General features: G+C 46.5%; 1 protein-coding gene across 2 annotated transcripts in view; it reads left to right on the top strand.

Annotated features, from left to right (window-relative positions):
- mllt1a (MLLT1 super elongation complex subunit a) overlaps positions 1-25,813 on the top strand; it is a 127,230-nt gene that overhangs the window by 81,502 nt on the left and 19,915 nt on the right. For both annotated transcript variants that reach the window (XM_084310524.1, XM_084310523.1), the window contains exons 6-9: positions 15,229-15,942; positions 16,420-16,510; positions 17,603-17,714; positions 19,637-19,736. In XM_084310524.1, coding sequence (XP_084166650.1) covers positions 15,229-15,942; positions 16,420-16,510; positions 17,603-17,714; positions 19,637-19,736 — 1,017 coding nt within the window. The remainder of the gene's footprint in view (positions 1-15,228; positions 15,943-16,419; positions 16,511-17,602; positions 17,715-19,636; positions 19,737-25,813) is intronic.

Raw genomic sequence — 25,813 nt, 5'->3', positions numbered from 1 at the left:
GACGAGGGCGGCGTGTCCCTCCCACGCAGACTCCGCCACTGAGAGATTGCGCTGTGCAAGTGAAAAGATGCGACGGCTGCCTCCTCGAGTACCGGAGGGGACACGTGATGTAAGGCTTCGTCCACATTGCAGCCGGCTTGTGGGAGGCATGGCCAACAACGTTTGAGACAGGGGAGGGTAGAATTGGACAAATACGAAATTGGGGACGGGAGAAAAATTGAAAAATGGGGAGAAAACGTAGATTAAAAAAAAGAGAAATTATATACTGTTCAGGCTAAACGATCATGATAATCTGGCCAAAGGAACTAGCTATTTGCTAGAATCTAGACATCATAACCATACTAACTATATACTAGCTCTATGTATAACTAACTCTATGAAATACATAATTTTATGTAGGCTATGAAACATATAAGATAGTATACAAATAATATCAAACATAATATATTTTTCTTTACGTTTTCTGAAAATGTAAAACATTTACATATAGTGTTTATTTTTTACATTTTAATTTCAGTATTTTTGAATCAGATAAGGCTCCATTTGAGGCACAAGTTGAGGCAGCGACACCTGCACTGCACTACTTGTCTTGATGAATTGAAAATGGAGGACCCTGATGTAAACAAGACGAAAGTATTTTTCTGGTCTGCATCCTCTTAGCAGTTGTTTTGTATTGAGCCATACTGTATTGTACCCATTCTGCAATCTGTTAATAAAGTTTGCAATCAATCAATGCAGATGAAGAACAGCTGAGGGAAGTGGAAGGGCCAGACAGCACTGTGACTGTGCATGAGGAGGCCAGGGAGGTGCTAGAGGCAGTGGAGGAAGCTGGAGAGGTGCTAGAGGCCGTGGAGGAAGCTGGAGAGGTGCTAGAGGCCGTGGAGGAAGCTGGAGAGGTGCTAGAGGCCGTGGAGGAAGCTGGAGAGGTGCTAGAGGCCGTGGAGGAAGCTGGAGAGGTGCCAGAGGCCGTGGAGGAAGCTGGAGAGGTGCTAGAGGCCGTGGAGGAAGCTGGAGAGCGTGGAGGAAGCTGGAGAGGTGCTAGAGGCCGTGGAGGAAGCTGGAGAGGTGCTAGAGGGCTGGAGAGGTGCTAGAGGCCGTGGAGGAAGCTGGAGAGGCGCTAGAGGCCGTGGAGGAAGCTGGAGAGGCGCTAGAGGCCGTGGAGGAAGCTGGAGAGGTGCCAGAGGCCGTGGAGGAAGCTGGAGAGGTGCTAGAGGCCGTGGAGGAAGCTGGAGAGATGCTAGAGGCCAGGGAGGTGCTAGAGGCCGTGGAGGAAGCTGGAGAGGCGCTAGAGGCCGTGGAGGAAGCTGGAGAGGTGCTAGAGGCCGTGGAGGAAGCTGGAGAGGTGCCAGAGGCCGTGGAGGAAGCTGGAGAGGTGCTGGAGGCCGTGGAGGAAGCTGGAGAGGTGCTAGAGGCCGTGGAGGAAGCTGGAGAGATGCTAGAGGCCGTGGAGGAAGCTGGAGAGGTGCTGGAGGCCGTGGAGGTGCTAGAGGCCGTGGAGGAAGCTGGAGAGGTGCTAGAGGCTGTGGAGGAAGCTGGAGAGGTGCTAGAGGCCGTGGAGGAAGCTGGAGAGGTGCTGGAGGCCGTGGAGGAAGCTGGAGAGGTGCTAGAGGCCAGGGAGGTGCTGGAGAGGTGCTAGATGCCGTGGAGGAAGCTGGAGAGATGCTAGATGCCGTGGAGGAAGCTGGAGAGATGCTAGAGGCCAGGGAGGTGCTAGAGGCCGTGGAGGAAGCTGGAGAGGTGCTGGAGGCCGTGGAGGAAGCTGGAGAGGTGCTAGAGGCCGTGGAGGAAGCTGGAGAGGTGCTAGATGCCGTGGAGGAAGCTGGAGAGATGCTAGATGCCGTGGAGGAAGCTGGAGAGATGCTAGAGGCCAGGGAGGTGCTAGAGGCCGTGGAGGAAGCTGGAGAGGTGCTGGAGGCTGTGGAGGAAGCTGGAGAGGTGCTGGAGGCCGTGGAGGAAGCTGGAGAGGTGCTAGAGGCCGTGGAGGAAGCTGGAGAGGTGCTAGAGGCCGTGGAGGAAGCTGGAGAGGTGCTAGAGGCCGTGGAGGAAGCTGGAGAGGTGCTGGAGGCCGTGGAGGAAGCTGGAGAGGTGCTAGAGGCCGTGGAGGAAGCTGGAGAGGTGCTAGAGGCCGTGGAGGAAGCTGGAGAGGTGCTGGAGGCCGTGGAGGAAGCTGGAGAGGTGCTAGAGGCCGTGGAGGAAGCTGGAGAGGTGCTGGAGGCCGTGGAGGAAGCTGGAGAGGTGCTAGAGGCCGTGGAGGAAGCTGGAGAGGTGCTACAGGCCGTGGAGGAAGCTGGAGAGGTGCTGGAGGCCGTGGAGGAAGCTGGAGAGGTGCTAGAGGCCGTGGAGGAAGCTGGAGAGGTGCTGGAGGCCGTGGAGGAAGCTGGAGAGGTGCTGGAGGCCGTGGAGGAAGCTGGAGAGGTGCTAGAGGCCGTGGAGGAAGCTGGAGAGGTGCTAGATGCCGTGGAGGAAGCTGGAGAGGTGCTGGAGGCTGTGGAGGAAGCTGGAGAGGTGCTAGAGGCCGTGGAGGAAGCTGGAGAGGTGCTAGAGGCCGTGGAGGAAGCTGGAGAGGTGCTAGAGGCCGTGGAGGAAGCTGGAGAGGTGCTAGAGGCCGTGGAGGAAGCTGGAGAGGTGCTAGAGGCCGTGGAGGAAGCTGGAGAGGTGCTAGAGGCCGTGGAGGAAGCTGGAGAGGTGCTAGATGCCGTGGAGGAAGCTGGATAGATGCTAGATGCCGTGGAGGAAGCTGGATAGATGCTAGATGCCGTGGAGGAAGCTGGAGAGGTGCTACAGGCCGTGGAGGAAGCTGGAGAGGTGCTAGAGGCCGTGGAGGAAGCTGGAGAGGTGCTGGAGGCCGTGGAGGTGCTAGAGGCCGTGGAGGAAGCTGGAGAGGTGCTAGAGGCTGTGGAGGAAGCTGGAGAGGTGCTAGAGGCCGTGGAGGAAGCTGGAGAGGTGCTAGAGGCCGTGGAGGAAGCTGGAGAGGTGCTAGAGGCCGTGGAGGAAGCTGGAGAGGTGCTAGAGGCCGTGGAGGAAGCTGGAGAGGTGCTAGATGCCGTGGAGGAAGCTGGATAGATGCTAGATGCCGTGGAGGAAGCTGGATAGATGCTAGATGCCGTGGAGGAAGCTGGAGAGGTGCTACAGGCCGTGGAGGAAGCTGGAGAGGTGCTAGAGGCCGTGGAGGAAGCTGGAGAGGTGCTGGAGGCCGTGGAGGTGCTAGAGGCCGTGGAGGAAGCTGGAGAGGTGCTAGAGGCTGTGGAGGAAGCTGGAGAGGTGCTAGAGGCCGTGGAGGAAGCTGGAGAGGTGCTGGAGGCCGTGGAGGAAGCTGGAGAGGTGCTAGAGGCCAGGGAGGTGCTGGAGAGGTGCTAGATGCCGTGGAGGAAGCTGGAGAGATGCTAGATGCCGTGGAGGAAGCTGGAGAGATGCTAGAGGCCAGGGAGGTGCTAGAGGCCGTGGAGGAAGCTGGAGAGGTGCTGGAGGCCGTGGAGGAAGCTGGAGAGGTGCTAGAGGCCGTGGAGGAAGCTGGAGAGGTGCTAGATGCCGTGGAGGAAGCTGGAGAGATGCTAGATGCCGTGGAGGAAGCTGGAGAGATGCTAGAGGCCAGGGAGGTGCTAGAGGCCGTGGAGGAAGCTGGAGAGGTGCTGGAGGCTGTGGAGGAAGCTGGAGAGGTGCTGGAGGCCGTGGAGGAAGCTGGAGAGGTGCTAGAGGCCGTGGAGGAAGCTGGAGAGGTGCTAGAGGCCGTGGAGGAAGCTGGAGAGGTGCTAGAGGCCGTGGAGGAAGCTGGAGAGGTGCTGGAGGCCGTGGAGGAAGCTGGAGAGGTGCTAGAGGCCGTGGAGGAAGCTGGAGAGGTGCTAGAGGCCGTGGAGGAAGCTGGAGAGGTGCTGGAGGCCGTGGAGGAAGCTGGAGAGGTGCTAGAGGCCGTGGAGGAAGCTGGAGAGGTGCTGGAGGCCGTGGAGGAAGCTGGAGAGGTGCTAGAGGCCGTGGAGGAAGCTGGAGAGACGGTAGTGTGATAGTAAATGAGGTCCCCAGGTAATACTAGTCCAGTATGAATTAGGCTTAAAGGTAGAATCTGTAATGCACTTTGTTTAAATTTTTTGTCTGTTGTGGTTGATGTTGCTGTTGCTGGCCACACCTCAGGCTCTGCCAAGAGAGGTCTGGAGAGATTCACTGTATAATAAGTTACTAAACTCCAGCCCACACGTCGGACCAAGCCAAAAAGAGTCAACAAAGCGGGGCTCTTTTGCCTAGAGGTCACTGTTTGACGGCATTACAGATTCTACCTTTTTTTTTTTAAACTTTGGCCATTCCCCTGGCTCTTTTATACGTTTATCGCATTTATTCTGGTCAAGGATGACCGACAGAAACAGGCTGAAAGGGTTCAGATGGGGGGGAAGACACTCTGGGAAAGGCACGGCTGCAGTCCGGGATTCGAACTCGCTAAACCCCAGATCCGTGACGAGCACGGTTGTCCCCGGCGCCGAAATAGCGGTCGAGGTACGTGGTGAGCTACTGGAGCTCCCCTAGATTCTACCTTTTTAAGTGGATGTCCTGAATGTTCTTTATGAATTTCCTTTTCATATGATGCAGAGTATGGGCGCCTCCCTAGTATGGGCTCATGATATGTTAAAAGCACAATGTATGTTCCTTTTTAAAGAATGTATTTCCTTAGGAAGAGATGCCCCTACCCTCATGTGCTCTCTCCTACCCTCATGTGCTCTCTCCTACCCTCATGTGCTCTCTCCTCCAAATGTAATGCATTCTTTACGGAGGAATATATAACCAGGCATGAAGAATAGGGTCTTGTTGAGCAGTCTGCACATTATAATTTTTTACATTATATGAAAGTACAGGTTCTTGCCTTCAAAATAAGCCATCACTTTTACAAATCAGGCGGATACATTTAAATGATGTCTTAGGGCTGGGCGATAAAACGATAACTATCGCGATAAATTATTTCCTCGAAATAAACATGAAACGTGGTCGCAAAGTTTCGATATATCGATTTTCCAAGCTTGGATATGAGCACACGCACTAACAACCAATCAGTGAAGGAGATGGCGACAGCGAAGGAGACCCGCGGTGCAGCTCTGGGTAGTAAACAAGGCTGGCTAGAATCATTAGCTTGCACGCCGCTATTTTATAGTTTACGTGCGGAGTGGGTGTGTGGCGTGAGTTCTGAGGCCACGGTTAGAGTAGTGTGGGGTATGCGGTGGACATCGTTGCAATGTATTGGGGCGGAACGGAGTATTTTAGGGTGATAGTTAGTACATTGTCATGGGATACACCGCTTGCTCTGGCTAACTGTTAGTTCCATTCTTATAATGCATAATGATCCAGTGGCGGTAGGTTGCCCCCTGGTGGAATATAATAATCTATGCACTGGTGCGTAGAAGAACTGCGCGGACTGATGACGACATCAACTCGAGACATTCGCAGCAGCAAAACAAGTCTATTAATAGCCCGTCCATCGGCGCCGGGCATAAGAAGTTAATTAAACTTGACAGAAATTATATCGATGATAATTATCGATATCGAGTTATATGAATATAATTTTATAATTTTATCGCGATAACGTTTTTGGCCATATCGCCCAGCCCTATGATGTCTTATTAACAAAGATGATAGGGGCGCTCTAGTAGCACACCATGTAACTCGCTGCGTCGCGAAACGTCCGACCCGGGTTCGACTCCCGGACCCGGCGTCCTTTGCCGAATGTCTTCCCCTGCACTGTCTCCCATTTCCTCCTCTCCCTCTCTCTCTACCGGACTGCCCGGTAGTACAAACCAATAAAAAAAATCTACAAAAATATATATATATATATATATATATAAAAGATGATAACACAATAGCCCGTTTTGGAGATACAGAGCTTCAAAGGGGCTGTTGGCTGTTCTCTTAAGATGCATGCAGAACAAGTACCCACTGGCCTTTCTAACCCCTCCCCCACCTAACACCTTTTCCAGGTGAGAGGCATTCACTGGTAGGGGGTACAGTAGGTAGGTGCACGAAAGTTACCATTATGTTTGCGGTCTCTACATGTTCGGGAGACTCGGGTGCATAAAAACCGACTATCTCGGGTTTCGCCTCCAGTGAGTTAATGTCTGAAGGAGTCGACGGAAGGCGACAGTGGCTCGGGAGGTAGAGCAGTCGTCTGGCAATCCGGAGGTTCCCGGTTCGATTCCCGCTCCTCCCGGGCAGCATGTCGATGTGTCCCTGAGCAAGACACTTAACCCCTAACTGCTCCCTATGAGCAGGTTGGCACCTTGCATGGTTGCCTCCGCCGTCGGCGTGTGAATGTGTGAATGGGTAAAATGTGAGTAACAAAATTGTAAAGCGCTTTGGATAAAAGCACTATATAAAAAAGCAGCCATTTACCATTTCTTGTCCTCTGCAAAAGCATGCAATTGGTCCACTGATGGATACATCTTGATATTTGTCTTGTACAGTTTGTACAGTTTTACGTCAAATGTATATACTCTTTTTTCTGGACTCTTTTTGTATCACAAACAGTACTGTATTTGCAAATCTGGTATGTCATAAATGTATAGATGTAGCAGTACTGTCTATCTGTATGTCATGTATGTCATATATTTTTCATTTCAACCTTTATTTAAAATCGTAAGCATCTGAGGTTTCCCTCATTTACAGAAACGACGATTGTACAGTACATAATAAAAACAATATTCACAGAAATTTAAACACCAGAGTAATTTTTTTTTTAACGTTTAAAAATAATTTTAAAATATCAACTAAAACAGTTACAGGTAGTCACACAATGGTCTGAAATCATACATTTAAACATTCCAAGGGAAGGGAGAACCTCCAATTTTAGCGTGAGTTGAAGGACATTCCATGAGTTAGAGGCATCAAAGGAAAAGGCTGACTTCCCTAGCTCAGAACAAATCTGAGGAACCCTAAGAACCATCCAGTCATTCGATCGAGTTGAATAGGTTCCAATATTCCAATCTAACAGTGAGGAGATATAAACAGGTTGTTTACCAATAAGGGCTTTAAAAATAAATAAATACCAGTGTTTGTTGCGCCTTTCTGCAAGAGAAGGCCAACCCACCCTATCATACAGGACACAATGGTGAGTATCATATCTGTCACCAGTTATAAATCTGAGAGCTGAGTGATATGCAGAATCCAGAGGTTTAAGAGTTGATGCCGCAGCATGCCTATAAATTACATCACCATAGTCCAAAACTGATAAGAAGACTGATTCCACAATTATTTTTCTACTAAATAGAGGAAAATCGGATCTGTTTCTGTACAGGAAACCAATTTTCTGTCGCAGTTTAGTGGCAAGATTTTCCACATGGAACTTAAATGTTAATTTCTCGTCGAGCCACAGGCCAAGATATTTATACTCAGTTTCTCTCTCTATACAAGAGCCACTGACAGTAGATATCCTCACATCATCAAAGTTAATATTCCTTGCTCTTGAAAACAACATAAACTTTGTCTTACTAGCATTAAGAACCCATTTAAGACTAGTAAGGGCATCCTGTAGAGCATAAAAGGAAAGTTGCAATTTCTCAAAGGCCAGCTGTACAGAGTCTGCAATACAGTACACAATTGTGTCATCACCATACAAATGGGCATGACATCCATACAAAGAAGAAACAATATCATTAATATAAATTGTAAAAAGGACAGGACCCAAAACTGAACCTTGTGGCACACCTTTAGTCATGGCCAATAATTCAGATTGTGCTTGACCTAACTTCACACACTGCCGCCTAGAAGATAGATAATCCTGAAACCAGACACAGGCATTATCATCCAACCCAATGTTAGATAGTTTCTTTAGAAGTAAGTAGTGATCAACTGTATCAAATGCTTTTGATAAATCAACAAAGAGGGCAGCACAATGTTTCTTCTTATCTAATGCTGAAATAATGTAATTTGTACCCAAAGTGATGGCTGATGTTGTACTATGTTTGGCTCTAAAACCAGATTGTTGAGAGCTAAGTATGGAGTTAGTTGAAAGGTAAAATTTAAGTTGTTTACTTACTAGTGTTTCCAGTACTTTAGCTAAGCAAGGTAGCCTGGACGATAATTATCTAAGTTATCCCTATCACCTCCGCAGCCAACTTAATAAAAAAATACTCAAGTCATCCTCACCTGTAGAACACTTTGCATCGATTGATTGCAAAGCATCAAATACAGCTGACTGTGTAAAAGGTTGAAAGGAGAAATGGGAAGTGGGTACAAACAATCAGAATCAAAACCACAGGGTACAAACAATCAGAATCAACAGGACAAGGTCCATTATAGTTCCTATTAAATAAATTACCAGCCTCTGCAAAATGCCTATTAAAGGCAACACAAATTTCACTCTGCTCAGAGATCACACAGTTTCAACTTTAATATGAGAGGGTAGAATTAGATGATTTTATTTTGTTCACATTCACCGCACTCCAAAATTTTGCCGGATTAGAGTATGAGTTTGTAACCAACTCCAGATAGTAGTTTTAGATTTTCTTACTACTGCAGTACATTTGTTCCATATGTCCTGATGAATTGAAAATGGGGGACCCTGATGTAAACAAGACTAAAGTCTTTCTCTGGTCTGCATCCCCTTAACAATTGTGTGCATTGAGCCGTACTGTATTGTACCCATTCTGCAATCTGTTAATAAAGTTTTCAATCAGTCTAGTCTAGTGTGTTCATTAAATGGGTGAAATCCTCTTTCTGTGCCTGTTTTCTTAGGTAGTTAGCCTCTGGTATGCGTGCCATTGGTGTTAGCCACGCTTCTAGCCTCTTTTCTTTTGGAAAGAATGATAAAAAAGATATCTATAAAAAAAATTAATATTATTATTTTTTGATTTTTTTTTTCATTCGACTAAGAGGTTGGCAGTCGACTACGGCTCCTTTCGATCGATTAGTCGACTATTCAACTAATAGGGGTCAGCCCTAGTGGACCCCAATGACTAACCCTTTAAAGGTAGTCAAAACTCTATATTCTAATTTCTATATAGATTCATGTAAACGCCCCTTCCCCAGGTTCCAGCGTAGTCGGTGTCTGAGGTTGTCCCTTGTCGGCTATTGTGGACGAAGCACCACACTTACTTGTCTGTTTGCCTGCCATGTTTTGTGATAAAAGTATTGCGGAAAACATTAAATAAAAGAAGGAAAAAAGACCAGTGAGGGCATTAAAAGTGATAACTTGTAAAAAGCTAGGGGAGCGGTTGTGAATGTGCGTCTTCATTCCATGACACCGGCCCCGCCCTCTTTTCCTATTTTATTTTATACACCAGTTCAGAACACAAGTGACCTTGTGTAAACCAGATTATTGCACCAGATCATTCGGTTCAGAACATAAACCATATGAATTCACCAAATTATTAATATCAATAGTGGTGAGGCAGATCTTGGCTCCTTAATATATTACAGGCAGATGAGTGTGTGTGTGTGTACATGTATGAGAGCATTTGTGTGTGTGGGGGGGGGGGGGGGGTGAGAGTGACTCTGTGACTTTGTGCAAACAGGTGTGTGTGAGAGAGGGATATAGAAAGAGATAGATATAGAGGGAGAGAGACTTTGTGCAAACATATGTAAATGTGTGTGAGAGAGAGAGAGGGAGACTTTGCAAACATAATGTGAATGTAAATGTGTGTTTGAGAGAGAGCGAGAGAGAGAACCTTTGTTCAAACATATGTGAATGTATACATGTACAGGTATATGGTATTACCTAACATAGCATAACATTCCTAACATTCCTTACTTACCAGTGATGTTGTCGATCGGTTGAGTCCTTTCTCAGCACAATCCATGTCGTTCTTCATGCTGGATACCCGCAGCTCAGCTTAGTTAGACACAAACTAATGCGGAGTCAACGTGAACGAGCTCCTGTCTGTACAAGCTGACTGAAACCTGCTCCACAGTGCACACACAGAAGATTTCAGTTAGTTTCAGCCAGTTTGTACAGACAGGAGCTCGTCTCCATTCAGCATTAGTCTGTGGCTAACTGAGCAGTGCTGAGGAAGGACTCTACCGGTCGACAACATCATTGGTGAGTAGGAAACAAAATAGTGAACTGTCCCTTTTTTAAAGAAAACGTGTGGTTCCACACGTTGTTTCTCAGAGAGGATGACTGCTACTTAGCTCTTAGACAGTTGCTGCCGTCTGGCGTTCGTGTGAACGTTTAGAAAGAAGCCAGGAACCCCTGTGGCTACTGACCATGTTGAAAATGATCTTCTGTACTTGAGGAAAGGATTGAAAGATTGTAATAATCTCCCGGAACAGAGATGTGGAGATGTGGTCTCCTCACCGGGCTTGTTTTACAATTTTACATTCAGCTTCCTTTTTTGGGGGGCCAACAGCTTGGTTAGCTGATCTGTATCTGCTTCCATTCATTTGTGCTAATTTCTCATAATGTTGGTGTGTTCCTTTTATAGGAACATCAAGGGATCAATGTCTCCTGCTTCACACTCTAGGTTACATGTAGAGCAGGGGTCTCAAACTCAATTTACCTGGGTCCGCTGGAGGTAGAGTCTGGGTGAGGCTGGGCCGCATCAAATATTCCACAAAAAAGGGGTTTCAAGTATTCAAAAAAAAAGTACAACTGATCCAATCTTCTCAATCTTTAGCAATAACATTTCAGAACATGAACAGTTCTTCATAACATGAACAGTTCTTCAGAACATAGGCTTCTCAGTGGTGTCAGTGGACTCATCCACATGCAGCTATGGAAATGCACTGTGCATTTTTTTATTCTATCACAAAGCTGTTTAATCAAATCACCAGCCAGTATTTCAGTTATTCTGGTTGCTGTGCGATCTGAGGGGGATTTGCTTTTGTTTGCCTTCAAACATGGTCTCCATCACTTCAGTCATACATTATTTTATTATGTATGCATCAGAGAGAGAGAATGGCTTCTTGTGTTTAGCCAACACCCATGCCACTGAGTGAGGACTTGGTTGCCTTTTTTCGTTGTGACATAGATTTAACAATAATTCTGCTTGCAGCTTGATATGATGATTTCATTCCATTTCTTTTTGTGGTTCTTAGCACTGAATTTTGAGGAAAGGTTGCATAAAAAAAAACAGTTTTGTTTCGTAGTGGCGTTTCAAATTGCCACTCTTCACGAGAGCTACCATTTCTTGGCATATTAGTCACATTGGTTTGGTGCTGGGACTCAGGATGAACGCACATTTTTCATTCCATTCACCTTTGAAATGCAGTCGACTTTTCTTTTACTGGCCATCTTTGAACATGCCATATTTTTCTGCTGCCTGCCTGCTGGCGAAACTAGGCTACTAGCTACATTTATCTCACGGAGATAAAACTGGGAACGAGGCTACTGTAGATGTGCTGTCAACTCTGCTCTGACTCGGACTGAAAGAGATGACACGCATTCTGTGAAGACCCGCCCTACTCTGAATCTGATTCGCAGACTGTGGGTGGGAGGAAAAACGCCCCGTCCTGCTCCACACACTACTGTTAGGGCTAGTGTTCACTATGCTGGTCCTGATGAGTAATCTTAAAGGTCCCATGTTTTGCTATTCCTTTCACTATTTGGGCAATGTTACACAATTTCTGTGAGTCTATGGAACACATCTGTAAGGTTTTTTAACTTTCTTAAAAAATGCATTTTTGTGTTTCTAATCAAGTACTCTAAAGCAGCATTTTTCCACTTCAAGATTTCAAGCTGTTTGGGCTGTACTCGCAAATCGCTTTGAGTGACAGTCACCCACAGTCTGCACTGGCAGACAGAGAGAGACATAGAGAGATTGAGGGGGATACTAATTGATTTCGCCACAGGAGGGCATAATCCCACGGGACAATGCATTGGTAACTTGTTTCAAATGACAATATATACCCCTGTGAATATTATTGCACGGATCGGAATACGGGCGCACGCAATGATATTTTGCAGCAGGTTGACCGTGATATGTGAGTGCTCCCGACTGCGCGTGTGTTTCCCCGCTTGCGCGGTCGGGAGTGTGTGGGGTGCTCCGTGTCCCTCTCTCTCTCTCGCTCGTTCTCTGCTCTCTCTGTCGGCACCTGCGCCACGTCAACCCGTTTGAGGAAGTGTCAGTATTTCCACTCGCTCTGTTGTTGAGCGAATTGTTGATTGTGGGCGGTGACTACAACCAGTGCCTTATTCACGTCAGCAAAACAGTCAAATCAGAATGGCTTAGTTCAGTGAGGGAGGATCTCGTGAACTCGAGACTGGACTGATGAGCCTAAATGAGAATTAGAGACACAGACCCCATTGATACAACCCCACATTGCTAGAAAACCATGCTAAACACGGGAAAAGGCCATTTATAAGACATGGGACCTTTAATAGTAATGCTAGTGTTCACTATGCTGGTCCTGATGAGTGTCTTAACCCTTTCACTGCCACACTACAGAAGGTTAAACCTTTACTATCACACCATTGGTAGTGTGATAGTAAAGGGTTAGCCTTCTGTATTGTGGCAATGAAAGGGTTAACCGTTTGGTAGTGCGGCAGTGAAAGGGTTAATAGTAATGCTAGTGTTCACTATGCTGCTCCTGATGAGTGTCTTAATAGTAATGCTAGTGTTCACTATGCTGCTCCTGATGAGTCTGTCTTAATAGTAATGCTAGTGTTCACTATTCTGCTCCTGATGAGTGTCTTAATAGTAATGCTAGTGTTCACTATTCTGCTCCTGATGAGTGTCTTAATAGTAATGCTAGTGTTCACTATGCTGCTCCTGATGAGAGTCTTAATAGTAATGCTAGTGTTCACTATTCTGCTCCTGATGAGTGTCTTAATAGTAATGCTAGTGTTCACTATTCTGCTCCTGATGAGTCTGTCTTAATAGTAATGCTAGTGTTCACTATTCTGCTCCTGATGTTTCAAGTTTCTTTAATAGTTGTCATACAGAAGTACAGAATACTTTTATACAAAATGCTTCTTTCTGTTACGCTCCAGAGACTGTGCTAGACAAAAGATAAGTATGAAATAAAATAAAATAGTATAGCATGTAAAAATAGAAGTCACGTACGTAGACAGTGTTCAGTATATACATATGTACAATGTTCGATGCAGAGTATAAGTAACTGAGTTACCATACAATATACTATGCAATATACTAATATACAATACTATATAGTGCAAAGCAGAAATGGGATGAGGTACAATTTAGGTACAATTTACAGTATGGTGTACTGAGGTATGGGTTGTAGTGCAAATCCTTTACCAATAAATATAAAGTGTGTTTAGGTGTTATAAAGTGTGGAGAGTGGGTGCTGCAGTGTGTTGTTTGTTTAAAGTGAGTGTGTGCGTGTGGATGTGTGTGTTATGAGTGCATTTGATGGTTGTTGCATAGTGTTATTGTTCGTTGAGCAACCTGATGGCCTGGGGATAGAAGCTTCTTCTGAGTCTTTCTGTGCTTGCCATGAGACTCCGGTATCGCTTGCCTGACCGCAGCAGTTCAAAGAGGCAGTTGTTTGGGTGGCTGGAGTCCTTAATAATTCTCTTAGCCTTACCCCTGCACCACTTGTTGTAAATGTTCTGGAGAGTGGGAAGCCCCCTCCAATTGTGCGTTCGGCTGAACGTGCCACTCTCTGTAGTCTGCTTCGGTCTTGTGCGGTGCTATTCCAAAACCAGGAGGTGATATTGCCAGTCAGGATGCTCTCTATTGTACATGAGTAGAAGTTCTTAAGGATCTTCTGACTGACATGGAACTTCCTTAGGCGCCTGAGGAAGTAGAGGCGTTGTCGTGCCTTCTTCACAACACTGTCGATGTGTGTGGTCCATGTCCAGTCCTCGGATATGTGGGCTCCGAGGTACTTAAAACTGTTCACTCTCTCAACCGGTGCCCCGTCGATGCTGAGGGGGCTGTAGTCCCTGACCCCGACCTCCTAAAGTCCACAATCATCTCCTTTGTTTTGCTGACGTTCAGAGAGAGGCTGTTCTCCTGGCACCATCCCGCCAGGACCTTGACCTCTTCCAGGTAGGCCCTCTCGTTGTTTGCAGAGATCAGGCCCACCACTACTGTGTTGTCAGCAAATTTGATGATTGTGTTGTTGTTCCGCTGAGCCACACAGTCATGTGTGTACAGGGAGTAGAGGAGGGGACTCAGAACACAGCCCTGGGGGGCTCCTATGTTGAGGGTGATGGATGAGGAGGTGCAGTTGCCTGCTCTCACCACCTGGGGTCTGCCCGTCAGGAAGTCTAAGACCCACTGGCAGAGGTAATTGGCTACGAGTTTGGAGGGGACTATGGTATTGAATGCTGAGCTGTAGTCGATGAATAGCATTCTCACATAGTTCCCCTGCCTCTTGTCCAGGTGTGATGCTGCTGTGTGCAGCACATGGGCTATGGCGTCCTCCGTGAGTGTCTTAATAGTAATGCTAGTGTAATTGTTCACTATTCTGCTCCTGATGAGCCTGTCTTAACTCATTCAGCGCCAGCGATTACCCTCATCCCTGTAGTCAATGGCCCACGCTTTAAAAGATTGCATCACAATGTTTGCAGAGCTATATCTATATTCTATATTATAGCTATGGAGACAATACAATACTATGGCTCATTTGACAGTCACTATCTCGTCCAACATGTAAAAAAGAATAAATGTTAAAAAAATGTCATGTATACGTCCGCGTGTTATCCCGTGGTGAATATTGTATAATTCCTGGAATTATTGTACGATCAAAGTAGGATTGATGTCATAGTCCTTACCTTTCCTAGGAGTTATTCCAAAATGAATATACTGCCACCTAGCAGGATTCGGCCGACATTGCACTCTCGTGGTCTCAGAACGAGTTTCAATGATAACGCAGAGTGTATAGAACAGGGGTGGCCAACCTTTTTTGAACCAAGATCTACTTTTTTATTTACCACCTAGCCCGAGAGCTACCAGCCAAAATTGTATATTGTAAGCCGTCATTTGAGGCTTTATAAAAGCAGCATAATGAACACAAATCTGTCAGTGCCGAGTCCGACCTCATCTTAAATAACAAACAGCATTGCTTGTTGTAGTTAACAAGGAGAGGAAGAGTTGATTTAGCAAAAAAATTATTTATTTATTAATCAAGATCTACTTGAAATCAGCCCGCGATCTACCTGTCGATCGCGATCGACTGGTTGGGCACCACTGGTATAGAATATTAAAAAATTATAAACCCGAGAAATCTCGGGTTTTGGCGCTCAACCGCTGGCGAGATAACCTGAGAAATCTCTGGGTTGGCGCAGAAAGTGTTAATTGTAATGCTAGTGTTCATTATGCTGCTCCTGATGAGCCTGTCTCTCCTTTCCAGGAGCCCAGTAAAGAAGGCAGCGGCAGCAGCAAGGGCCCTAAGCCCCACAAACTGACCAAGGAGCACCGCGAGAGGCCCCGCAAAGACTCTGAGAGCAAGGCCACGTCTAAAGGAGACAGCGACCGCGACGGGGGCAGCGCCGGCGGAAAGAGCGGCCGAGAGCCTTCGTCCTCCTCCTCCTCATCCACCTCTTCCAAGAAGCCAGCGGAGATCAAAGTGAAAGACGAGGGCAAGGTGCAGCCCAAGGCCGCCTTCAAGGAGCCCAAACTCACCCTGAAGGAGACCAAGGTGGAGGGCATGTCCCCCAAGGGCGGGGGGGCGGGGGCAGGAGGAGGCGGGGGGGGAGGGCCGGGTCCAGGGCCTGTGCCAGGGCCGGTACCGGGCCCGGGGCCAGGGCCGGTGGAGTCCAAGGCCCCGGGGAAGCGACCCTCCGCAGTGGAGTCCCCCAAACCCAGCACCAAGAAGCAGAAGAAGGGAAGCTCCGAGGGGCCCAAAGGGGCCCCCGGCGGAGGAGGTGGCTTCCCCGGAGCCTCCCCGCGCGTCTCCTCCTCCTCATCGTCCGCCGCCGGCCAGCCGTACTCGGAGAAGAAGCTTCCCAAGCCTGATAAAGGCCGCTGGGCCAAAAGCAAAACTGATACACAGGAGCTGAAGGAACCCAAGAAACTTCCGGAGTCGGACGAGGATTCGGAGGATGAAGCGTCGTCCAAGTCGGAGGTATTTACAGCTCTGTTTCCTTCACCAGCTGAGGTCAACCACAGAGTTTAGTCCTTTGCCATAATCTTATTATGTTTTTATTACTCTTATTTATTATTATTAATTAGTTGTAGTTAATAATATAATATAATAAAATAATAATAACAGTATTTATTTTTTTAAACATCTGCTTGTCATGTTTTACTTGCTGACGTTCTATAACTTATATCTTTGACATTAGGATGGAGTTTCCCCATGTGAGACTAAATCACACATGTGGTCCGGCAGTAACTCTCACTGACCTCTCTGTCTGTCTCTTTCTTGTCCTGCCAACTCCATGTCCCACTCTTTCTCTTTCACCCCCCTTCCTCTCTCTCTCTTTCTCTCTCTCTCTCTCGCTCTCTCTCTCTCTCTCTCTCGCTCTCTCTCTCTCTCTCTCTCGCTCTCTCTCTCTCTCACTCGCTCTCTCTCTCTCCTTCTCGCTCTCTCTCTCTACAGCAGTCACCACAGTCCAGTCCGTCTAACTCCAGTTCCAGTTCTGATTCCAGTTCAGACTCTGACTTTGAGCCAGGCCAAAAACAAGGACAAGGTAACATTAGGCCTGTTGACTCCTCTCCTCTCCTCTCCTCTCCTCGCCTCTCCTCTCCTCTCTTCTTTTCCCCCCTCCTTTGAAAATCTGTGGTATTTCAGGAACAGGAACATCAGGAACATGATGTCTGACCTGACTCCTCTCTTCTGCTCTCCTCTCCTCCTGTCCTGTCATCCTGTCCTCCCCTCTCCTCTGCTCTCTTCTGCTCTCCTCTCCTCCTGTCCTCTCCCCTCCACCTGTCCTCTCCTCTGCTCTCCTCTCCTCCTGTCCTCTCCTCCTCTCCTCTCTTCTGCTCTCCTCTCCTCCTGTCCTCTCCTCTGCTCTCCTCTCTTCTGCTCTCCTCTCTTCTGCTCTCCTCTCCTCCTGTCATCTCCTCTGCTCTCCTGTCCTCCCCTCTTTTCTGCTCTCCTCCTGTCCTCCCCTCTGCTCTCCTCTCCTGTCCTCCCCTCTCTTCTGCTCTCCTCCTGTCATCCCCTCTCCTCTGCTCTCCTGTCCTCTCCTCTGCTCTGCTCTCCTCTCCTGTCCTCCCCTCTCTTCTGCTCTCCTCCTGTCCTCCCCTTTCCTCTGCTCTCCTCTCCTGTCCTCCCCTCTTCTGCTCTCCTCCTGTCCTCTGCTCTCCTCATGTCCTCCCCTCTCTTCTGCTCTCCTCTCTTCTGCTCTCCTCTCCTCCTCTCCTCCCCTCTCTTCTGCTCTCCTGTCATGTCCTCTTGTCCTGTCCTCTCCTCTCTTCTGCTCTCCTCTCCTCCTGTCCTCTCCTCTCCTCAGTGGTATTTCAGTTTAGCATCAGGAACATTATGTCTGACCTGACTCCTTTCCTGTCCTCTCCGCTCTTCTCTTCTCCTCTTCTCCTGTCCTGTCCTCTCTTCTGCTCTCCTCTCCTCTGCTGTCCTCTTCTCCTGTCCTGTCCTCTCTTCTCCTCCTGTCCTCCCCTCTCTTCTGCTCTCCTCCTGTCCTCCCCTCTCTTCTGCTCTCCTCCTGTCCTCCCCTCTCTTCTGCTCTCCTCTCCTCCTGTCCTCTCCTCAGTGGTATTTCAGTTTAGCATCAGGAACATTATGTCTGACCTGACTCCTCCTCTCCTCCTCTCCTCCCCAGGCCCCCTGCGCTCCATGGTAGAGGAGATCCAGTCGGAGGAGTCAGACGATGATGACAGCAGTTCGGAGGAGGGGACGCCCGTCAAGACCAACCCACCCAACCGCGACTCCCGGTCAGTCTCTCTCCCTCCTTTACATCGCCATGGTGATGGTCCGAATTTATATTGAACACGCTAGACTGCCACCATTTAAATACAAGGGCACACAAGTCTGGGGTTACACAAGTAAGGTAGTCTGACTCAGGATACCCAACGTCTCTGAGAGGAACGATTCAATTGTTTTCCTTGGTCTGTTGTTGAGGTAAGTAAACGAAAGATCACAAGGAATTGGATTAGAAGAAGGAGAACATTTTCTAGATGCAATCAACAGGCATGTTATGTTGGGATGGGGCTTTCTGAGCCGAGAGTTCATGAGTCTTGGCTTGTGGATCAAACGTTCCTTCTCATTCCATTCTGCTCTCTTCTCTGAGCTCTACCTTCTCTCTCCATCAAAATCTCTTTCTCCCTCTCTCTCTATCCATTTCTCTCTTTCTCCTTCTCTATCCATCTCTTTCTCTCCATCTCATTCTCTCTATCTATCTCTTATCTATTTTTCTATCTCTCTCCTACCCTCTATCTCCCTTTCTCTACCCATCTCTTTCTCTCTCCATCTTCCTTTCTATCTCTCTCTACCTTTCTCTCTCTACTTCAATCTCTCCACTAACAGAAAGGTCAGTTTAAAGCTGGTTCCATCAGTAAGTAAATGTGCTGGTTGTGTGTTCAGCACAATGTAGCTGCATAGACTTACAGCACTGAGTGGGTAAATGATAGGGATGCCCCGATCACGTTTTTTGCCACCGATCGTCGTGAGCCATATTGGCCGATACCGTTCCGATACCGATCGTTTTTGATAAAAAATTATTAAAAATTATTTTATATAGTTTTCTTTTATTTATTTTTTTATAAAATATATAGATTATATAATTAGACTTGTACTTGTATTATCTGCGAGACATCGCCACCACGCAACAAGCTCCACTGTCTGTGTGTACTCTAGTAGCCTCCAGCTACGGCCAGGATTATCCGGAGCTGCAGCTGGACCCTACTCGAGTAGCCTGCAGCTACGGCCAGGATTCTCCGGAGCTGCAGCTGGACCCTATTGATCACATTCAACAACATGCCCTCAGCTCGAATACGCATCGAATGAGAGCTATAAAACATTTATATCAGGAGCTATCTGTGGCTACTGCTGGCCGGCTATATAACGTTGATACAGCGCCTCAGTGAACTATTTAGTTCAGTGGGACATTTCGTTTTGAACAGTGAGCTGGCGTCAGCTAACGTGAGCTAGCGGAGGTATCATACACGTCTCTACTAGACTTGCTGGAGCGTTTGTTGATGTCAGGAGCTATCAGTAGCTAGCCGGCTAGATACCGTTCGGTTAGACAATGCCTCATCATGTATTGGACTAGAAGTGAATGGTTGACTGGGTCATTTTGTAACGGTAGCTAACGTTAGCTCAGGGAGGTCCCTTCCCACTAGACTAGACTACTAGACCCGTGTTGTTTACATGCGTGCGGGAGGGGTTGGAGGGAGGAGCAGACGCCGCACCACTGTGTGGGAGTGTGTGCAGCTCCCGGTGTCTGAGACAGAACTCAGCGAGTGAGATCGGTTTTGACGATCGGCGAAAATAAAGCATTATCACCGATCACCGATCGCATATTTATACTGATTATTGGCCGATAACGATCGGTGGCCGATCAATCGGGGCATCCCTAGTAAATGAAGCCCTTAAAAGAAAATATTACTTTATTGATTATTATATTTTTTCTCCAACCCATTCCCCTCATCATAAATAACAATTTGTTTAACGTTCCTGGTTCAATATAGTATTAACTAATAAATCAATAACCAACCTATTGAGCAACAAACTCAGATTGGCAGGAGATGATCCTACGTCGATCACACATTGTGACCAGTGCTGAGCCCAATGACAATGTGCTCAGTCTGCTTTCTGATTGACCCTTGACCCCTGACCCTGGCCTATCCCCTGTCAGGTTGAGCCTTGACAGCGAGAGTGACAGCAGTGACGGCTCGCACCGCCCCAGTCGAGACCCCGCCCCTCCCCCACCGAAACACAACAGCTCAAATAACAAGGTGAGGCACACACACACACGCGCGCACACACGAACGCCCCTCCAATTCAGCCTCTTTATTGACATAGGCTGAGATCCTCAACTGCATCATTGAGACTTAAGAACCAGCCAACGTCCGCATAAGAAATGGTTTATACAAATAATAATCAAACATTCATCTTGTAAAAACAAGTTATTCTCCCGCTCTGCTTCACACGTGGGAAGAGCGAAGCTTTGATGATTACTTCTGAACATTTGGCTGATAATTACTACTGAAGCTTTGGTTATTCACTGATAATTACTACTGAAGCTTTGATTATTCCATGATAATTACTACTGAAGCTTTGGTTATTCACTGATAATTACTACTGAAGCTTTGGTTATTCACTGATAATTACTACTGAAGCTTTGGTTATTCACTGATCATTAATACTAAAGGTTTGATTATTCACTGATAATTACTACTGAAGCTTTGATTATTCACTGATAATTACTACTGAAGCTTTGGTTATTCACTGATAATTACTACTGAAGCTTTCATTATTCACTGATAATTACTACTGAAGCTTTGGTTATTCACTGATAATTACTACTGACGCTTGGATTATTCACTGATAATTAGTACTGAAGCTTGGATTATTCACTGATAATTACTACTGAAGCTTTGATTATTCACTGATAATTACTACTGAAGCTTTGGTTATTCACTGATAATTACTACTGACGCTTGGATTATTCACTGACAATTACTACTGAAGCTTGGATTATTCACTGACAATTACTACTGAAGCTTTCATTATTCACTGATAATTACTACTGAAGCTTTGGTTATTCACTACTGAAGCTGGTCAGTGTTGTAGCCAATGGGTCTAGCTTTCCAATGATACCCCACGTGGGGGGGGTGCGAATACGGAATCTAGCTGAAAGTTGACAAGTGAAAACCAGAAGTGATAAACATTTAGAATGAATGGCCGTGGATGAGGAAATGGAATTCTGGAGAGCTTTTTTTTTGGCACACAGTTTACCTGGATCTCAAGACCCAATTCTGAACGGATTTGTATCAAATTTGGACCTGTACTACATAAGACTTCACACTATGGATCCGCTCTGTTTTCCAGTTTATACCCATATATATATTTTTTTATATATATATATATATTGCAACCACTACAGAAAATACACTACACTACAGTACTTTTGAGGTACCGAACCGAAACACGTCGGTACTACAGAGTATCGATTCAAGTGAGAAACCGAAAAAAAGTACTTTTTTTTCCCTTTTTTCTTTTCATGTCAACGTTCACACGCACAATATATGCTTACCTAGGATTTGACTTGATTCAACAACAAAGCAGTCGGAGCAATGGCAAGCCGAAAACGGTCGAAATTGTAGTTATTTGAAGTTTGGATTATTTTTTTCACGACTGAGGTAGGTAAATAATTTTTTTTTAGACTAAAGTACCGAAAAAAGGTACCGGTACTGGTGCCGTATCGGTTCAAATGTGAAAGGTACCCATCCCTACTACATACGTTGATCGGCTGGATCGATATGAAATCATTGTAGGATCAAGGTGGAATTGACGTCAGATAGTCCTTACCTTTGATAGGGGTTATTCCAAAAAGAATATTCCAATTGTCTGATCGTGATTTCCAGTATTGATGTCCATCGGGTCCCCGACATAATCTGGCACAACACATGCATCGAGGGGCCATGGACGCGCTCCAATGTGCTCGGGTGAACCGCTAGACTTGCCTGGACCAAAATTCTCCGCCCGGAAGACATTAGATGTGACACAGTCTGGAACAGGGTTTCAAAGGGTGGGCGATACTGCCACCTAGCAGGATCTGGCCGGTATTGTACTCTCAAGATTTCAGTATGGCTTTTAACGGTAACATAGAGGTCTGTGACACTGAATAGAATATTAAAATCGATATATATATGGGGGGGCGGAGCTGAGCGATCATGGAGTAGACGTGTTTTCACATGAGCTCCCTTCTACCGTGCTGAATATACGTTTCTCCCCATTAGTCTTTATTTTATTTTTATTTGTTTTTTATCTGTTTGCTAGGTCGTCGTGTTTAGTATACATTCATCAACTTTTTTCGACTTTCTACGATGGCGGGGGTGGAAACCAGAGCCATGAAAGAATTAGGCACGACACCGACACCGCCGAGCATGGCCGTACCGTCTCCCGCTGTCGGGGAGTTAAGCGAAGCTGTGCTCTTGGTCATGACCAAGCTACACGCAGACTCTGAGACACGCATCGCTGAAGCACAGAAGAAAGTACACGCAGACTCTGAGGCACGCATCGCTGAAGCACAGAAGCAAGTGCTGGCGGATTTCTGTATCAGCCTCCGTCGTGAGATATCAGAAGAAATACGGCTGGCGGTAGTCCCGCTGACAGACAAGATGGAGACGATTCACGCTGCCTCATCGGCTAATGCTAACGAACTAGCCATGCTAACGACGGAGGTATCATCACAATGTGAGAAGATGGCGGGTCTTGAATCCGCCCTGCTGGCTAGGCAGGCTGAAGTCAACAAACTACAGTCGGCGATGGAGGAGATGCAGTCCCGGGATAGACGCCACAACGTCAGGATTGTTGGAGTACCGGAGACCAGCGGTGAAGGCCGTCTCTCTGAGACCATGCCCGAACTGCTGCAGAAGATACTAGGGACGGACGTCCTCCCCTCGCCTCCTATCTGTGAGTCGGCCTATAGAGCGGGCAGGTTTTCTCCCGGCGTGAACAAAGAACCGAGGCCCATCATAGTCAAGCTGAACAGACTCCAACAGAGAGAAATCATCATGCGGTCGGCTCGTACCAGAAGGGGTACTCTGAGGTTTGGCGATCACAAAGTGGCCATTTTCGAGGACTTTACACCGGAGGTTCAAGCTCAGAGAGCCGAGTACAAGGTGGTCCTGACTAAGCTATGGAGACTAGGCCTGAGGCCCACGTTATTCGCTCCCGCGAAACTATCTGTGTTGGAGAAGGTCGGTGGTCAGCGTTTGTTTTGGTCGTTGGCTAAAGCGAAGGAATATCTCGCGAAGACACCCGAGTCTGTTGCTTGATATCTATGGAGGGTGAGTGACTTGGCGGTTTGGGCCTATATACATTGATTAGGTCGACTATTCACAAACACTTGCTGTCATGCCCAGACATGCTAACTGTCCTCTGCCCATCCAACTAGCGGGGCTTCCCAATGACTTCTGTTACTTGCTAAAGCTGACCTCATGGTCGTACTTGTGTATCGCCTCTTTGGAAGCTAACGAGCTAGCTGAACAATGTACATAGTAGGCTAACGTGCTATCCGGATTCGTCACTAGCTTACGCGCTAGCCTCGGGCTAGCCAGCGGGCTTCGACTATGGTCTGCGCTGAGACATTCGTTAATGGTTACGTATTTTGGTTGCTGTTGCTGTTCAAAGGGACATTGGTTTGCACAGTTCAAGAGTGACCGAGTCCCTAACTAACTTCTGGTATGCTTTTTATTTTTATATCCAGGTTGTTTTGAGCTTTGGTGATCCAAAGTAGATGCCAAGGTCGGTTGAATATGCATAAACAATATTTGATAACAGGTTGGGTCGGGTATGGCTTGCACTTAATGGCTATATGGTTATATGGCTTGCACTCTAGCCATCACCCTCTCTTCCTTTTTTTTTCTTTCCTATTGTCGCTGTTTTTATGTCATCTATATGAGCGATTTAAATGTGATCCGGTTCTACCTTGGACTAACTACTGACTCGCCTTAATTTTGTTTTGAATTTTCCGTGAGGCACTTATGCTATAACGTTGATACATTAATATGCAGACTCCAGGGTAGATGGTTACAGGTTGATGCTGAGTAATTATATAATAATTAGTGTCGCTGTTTTAAGGGCAATTGAATGAGCAATTAACCTGTGACCCGAACCTGCCTTGGACTATCGGCTGGGATGCTTTAATTTAATTTTGTATTGAATTTTCCTATATGTTTTAATGGCATTTGAATGAGCAATTTAAATGTGATCCGGTTCTACCTTGGACTAACTACTGACTCGCCTTAATTTTGTTTTGAATTTTCCGTGAGGCACTTATGCTATAACGTTGATACATTAATATGCAGACTCCAGGGTAGATGGTTACAGGTTGATGCTGAGTAATTATATATTAATGGCTAATTTTTCCATTATAGCTGTCATGTTAGGGCCAAGGCTCACGTTGGCTCTCGACCGAATATACATAAAATATGTGATAACAGGCTGGCTTAGGTTTAGCTTTGCTTGCACTTTAGCCATAACCCTCTTTTTCCTTTTTCTATTATTGTCGCTGTTTTAATGGCATTTGAATGAGCAATCTAACTGTGATTCGATCCTACCTTAGACTAACTGCTGATATGCTTTGATTTTGTTTTGAATTTTCCTTTTTCCATTTATACTATAATGTTGCAACATTAATATGCAGACTACGAGGTAGTTGGTCACAGGGTTGATGCTGAGTAATTATATAATAATGGCTAATTTTTCCATTATAGCTGTCATGTTAGGGCCAAGGTTCATGTTGGCTCTCGAACGAATATACATAAATATGTGATAACAGGCTGGGTCAAGTTTAACTTTGCTTGCACTTTAGCCATAACCCTCTTTTTCCTTTTCCTATTATTGTCGATTCTTACATAGGTTATGTCATGTCAGCCGTTGTGCCTGATCAGAGGGACTGCTTCAGGGGTGCACTTTAACCATAACCCCTTTTTTCCCTTTCTTATTTTTGTCATTGTTTAATTGACATTGTTCACACAATTTTGCACAATTAACCTGTGACCCGATCCTGCCTTAGACTATCGGCTGGGATGCTTTAATTTAATTTTGTTTTGAATTTTCCTGTACCCATTTGGGCCATAACATTGCGACGTTGAAGCGCAGATTCGGAAATAGATGGTTGCAGGTTGATGTGGAGTTATTATTTAATAATGGCTATTTTTACCATTATGGTTGTCTTATGTTAGGGCCAGTGCTCAGGTGGTTTTCGACCGATATCTTTATTGAATTTAATTTTTATTATTATTTGTGTTTATTGGACTAGTGGGGGTTTACTCAGGGGTTTAACTAGAGGGGGGTGGGAGTGGGAAGCGTCTTATTGATCCATGTCTCTAGTGGGAAGTGATAGGAAGATGACCATCCTCAGTGGGTGGGGCATAGGGTGGGGATTGGAGAGTGGGTATAGAGGAACTTATAGTAGGACGGGTGGGTTAGGGTTTAGAGTAGAAGGGGGGGGGGCTGTAGCTGGGGTGGTATTTTTATGTGTTCTATGTACTGTTGTCTTATATATGTGTAAGTGTTCCTCCTCTGAACTCCTGGGATTGACCGTCCGGGCCCGCCGGGATCGGCACCTCTGTACTCAGCCTGGCTGCACGGGTATGTTCTCTACGCACTTATACAAGCTCGACCATGGCTAAATTGAATATTTTAATTTGGAACGCAGGAGGGCTTAACGCCCCACACAAGCGTGCCAGTGTCCTTTGGCTATTGAAGAGGAGAAATATTGACCTTGCTCTCCTTAGTGAGACGCATTTAATGGTAGGTGACGTGTCAAGACTGGCAAATCGGCAATATCACGTTATCTCCGCATCCTCAGCCGATGATAAGACGAAAGGAGTAGTCATAGTTACAAGACGTAACCTTGATATCAAAATCTTGGATGTATGGTCGGACACGGAGGGAAGGATTACTATAGCAAAAGTTGAATTCTTGCATAGGAAGATGGCTATAATAGCATTGTATGCTCCTAACACATTTGATTCAGCGTTCTATAATACAATCACGAAGAATATGTTGGAACTTAATGGATACGCTCTCATTGTGGGTGGCGATTTTAATGCGTGCTGGGATGCGGAGATGGATAGGTCTGGGCCCTCTGAAACGAGCGACCAGAAACGGGCCTCTAAGGCCCTCAGGATGTGGGCCAAAGACACGGGGCTCTCAGACCTCTGGCGCTTATGCAACCCCACCCTCAGAGATTACTCTCACCTGTCAGCCAGACACAAAAGCTTCTCTCGAATTGACTATGCATTCGCGTCCCCTAATATGTTTGATAGTTTCGATGTCTCATTGGTTCCCCTGGCTC

This window comes from Notolepis coatsorum (genome assembly GCF_963971535.1).
Source record: "Notolepis coatsorum genome assembly, chromosome: 3".
Classification (NCBI taxonomy): Eukaryota; Metazoa; Chordata; class Actinopteri; order Aulopiformes; family Paralepididae; genus Notolepis; species Notolepis coatsorum.
This window is presented reverse-complemented; position numbering and strand designations above follow the sequence as displayed.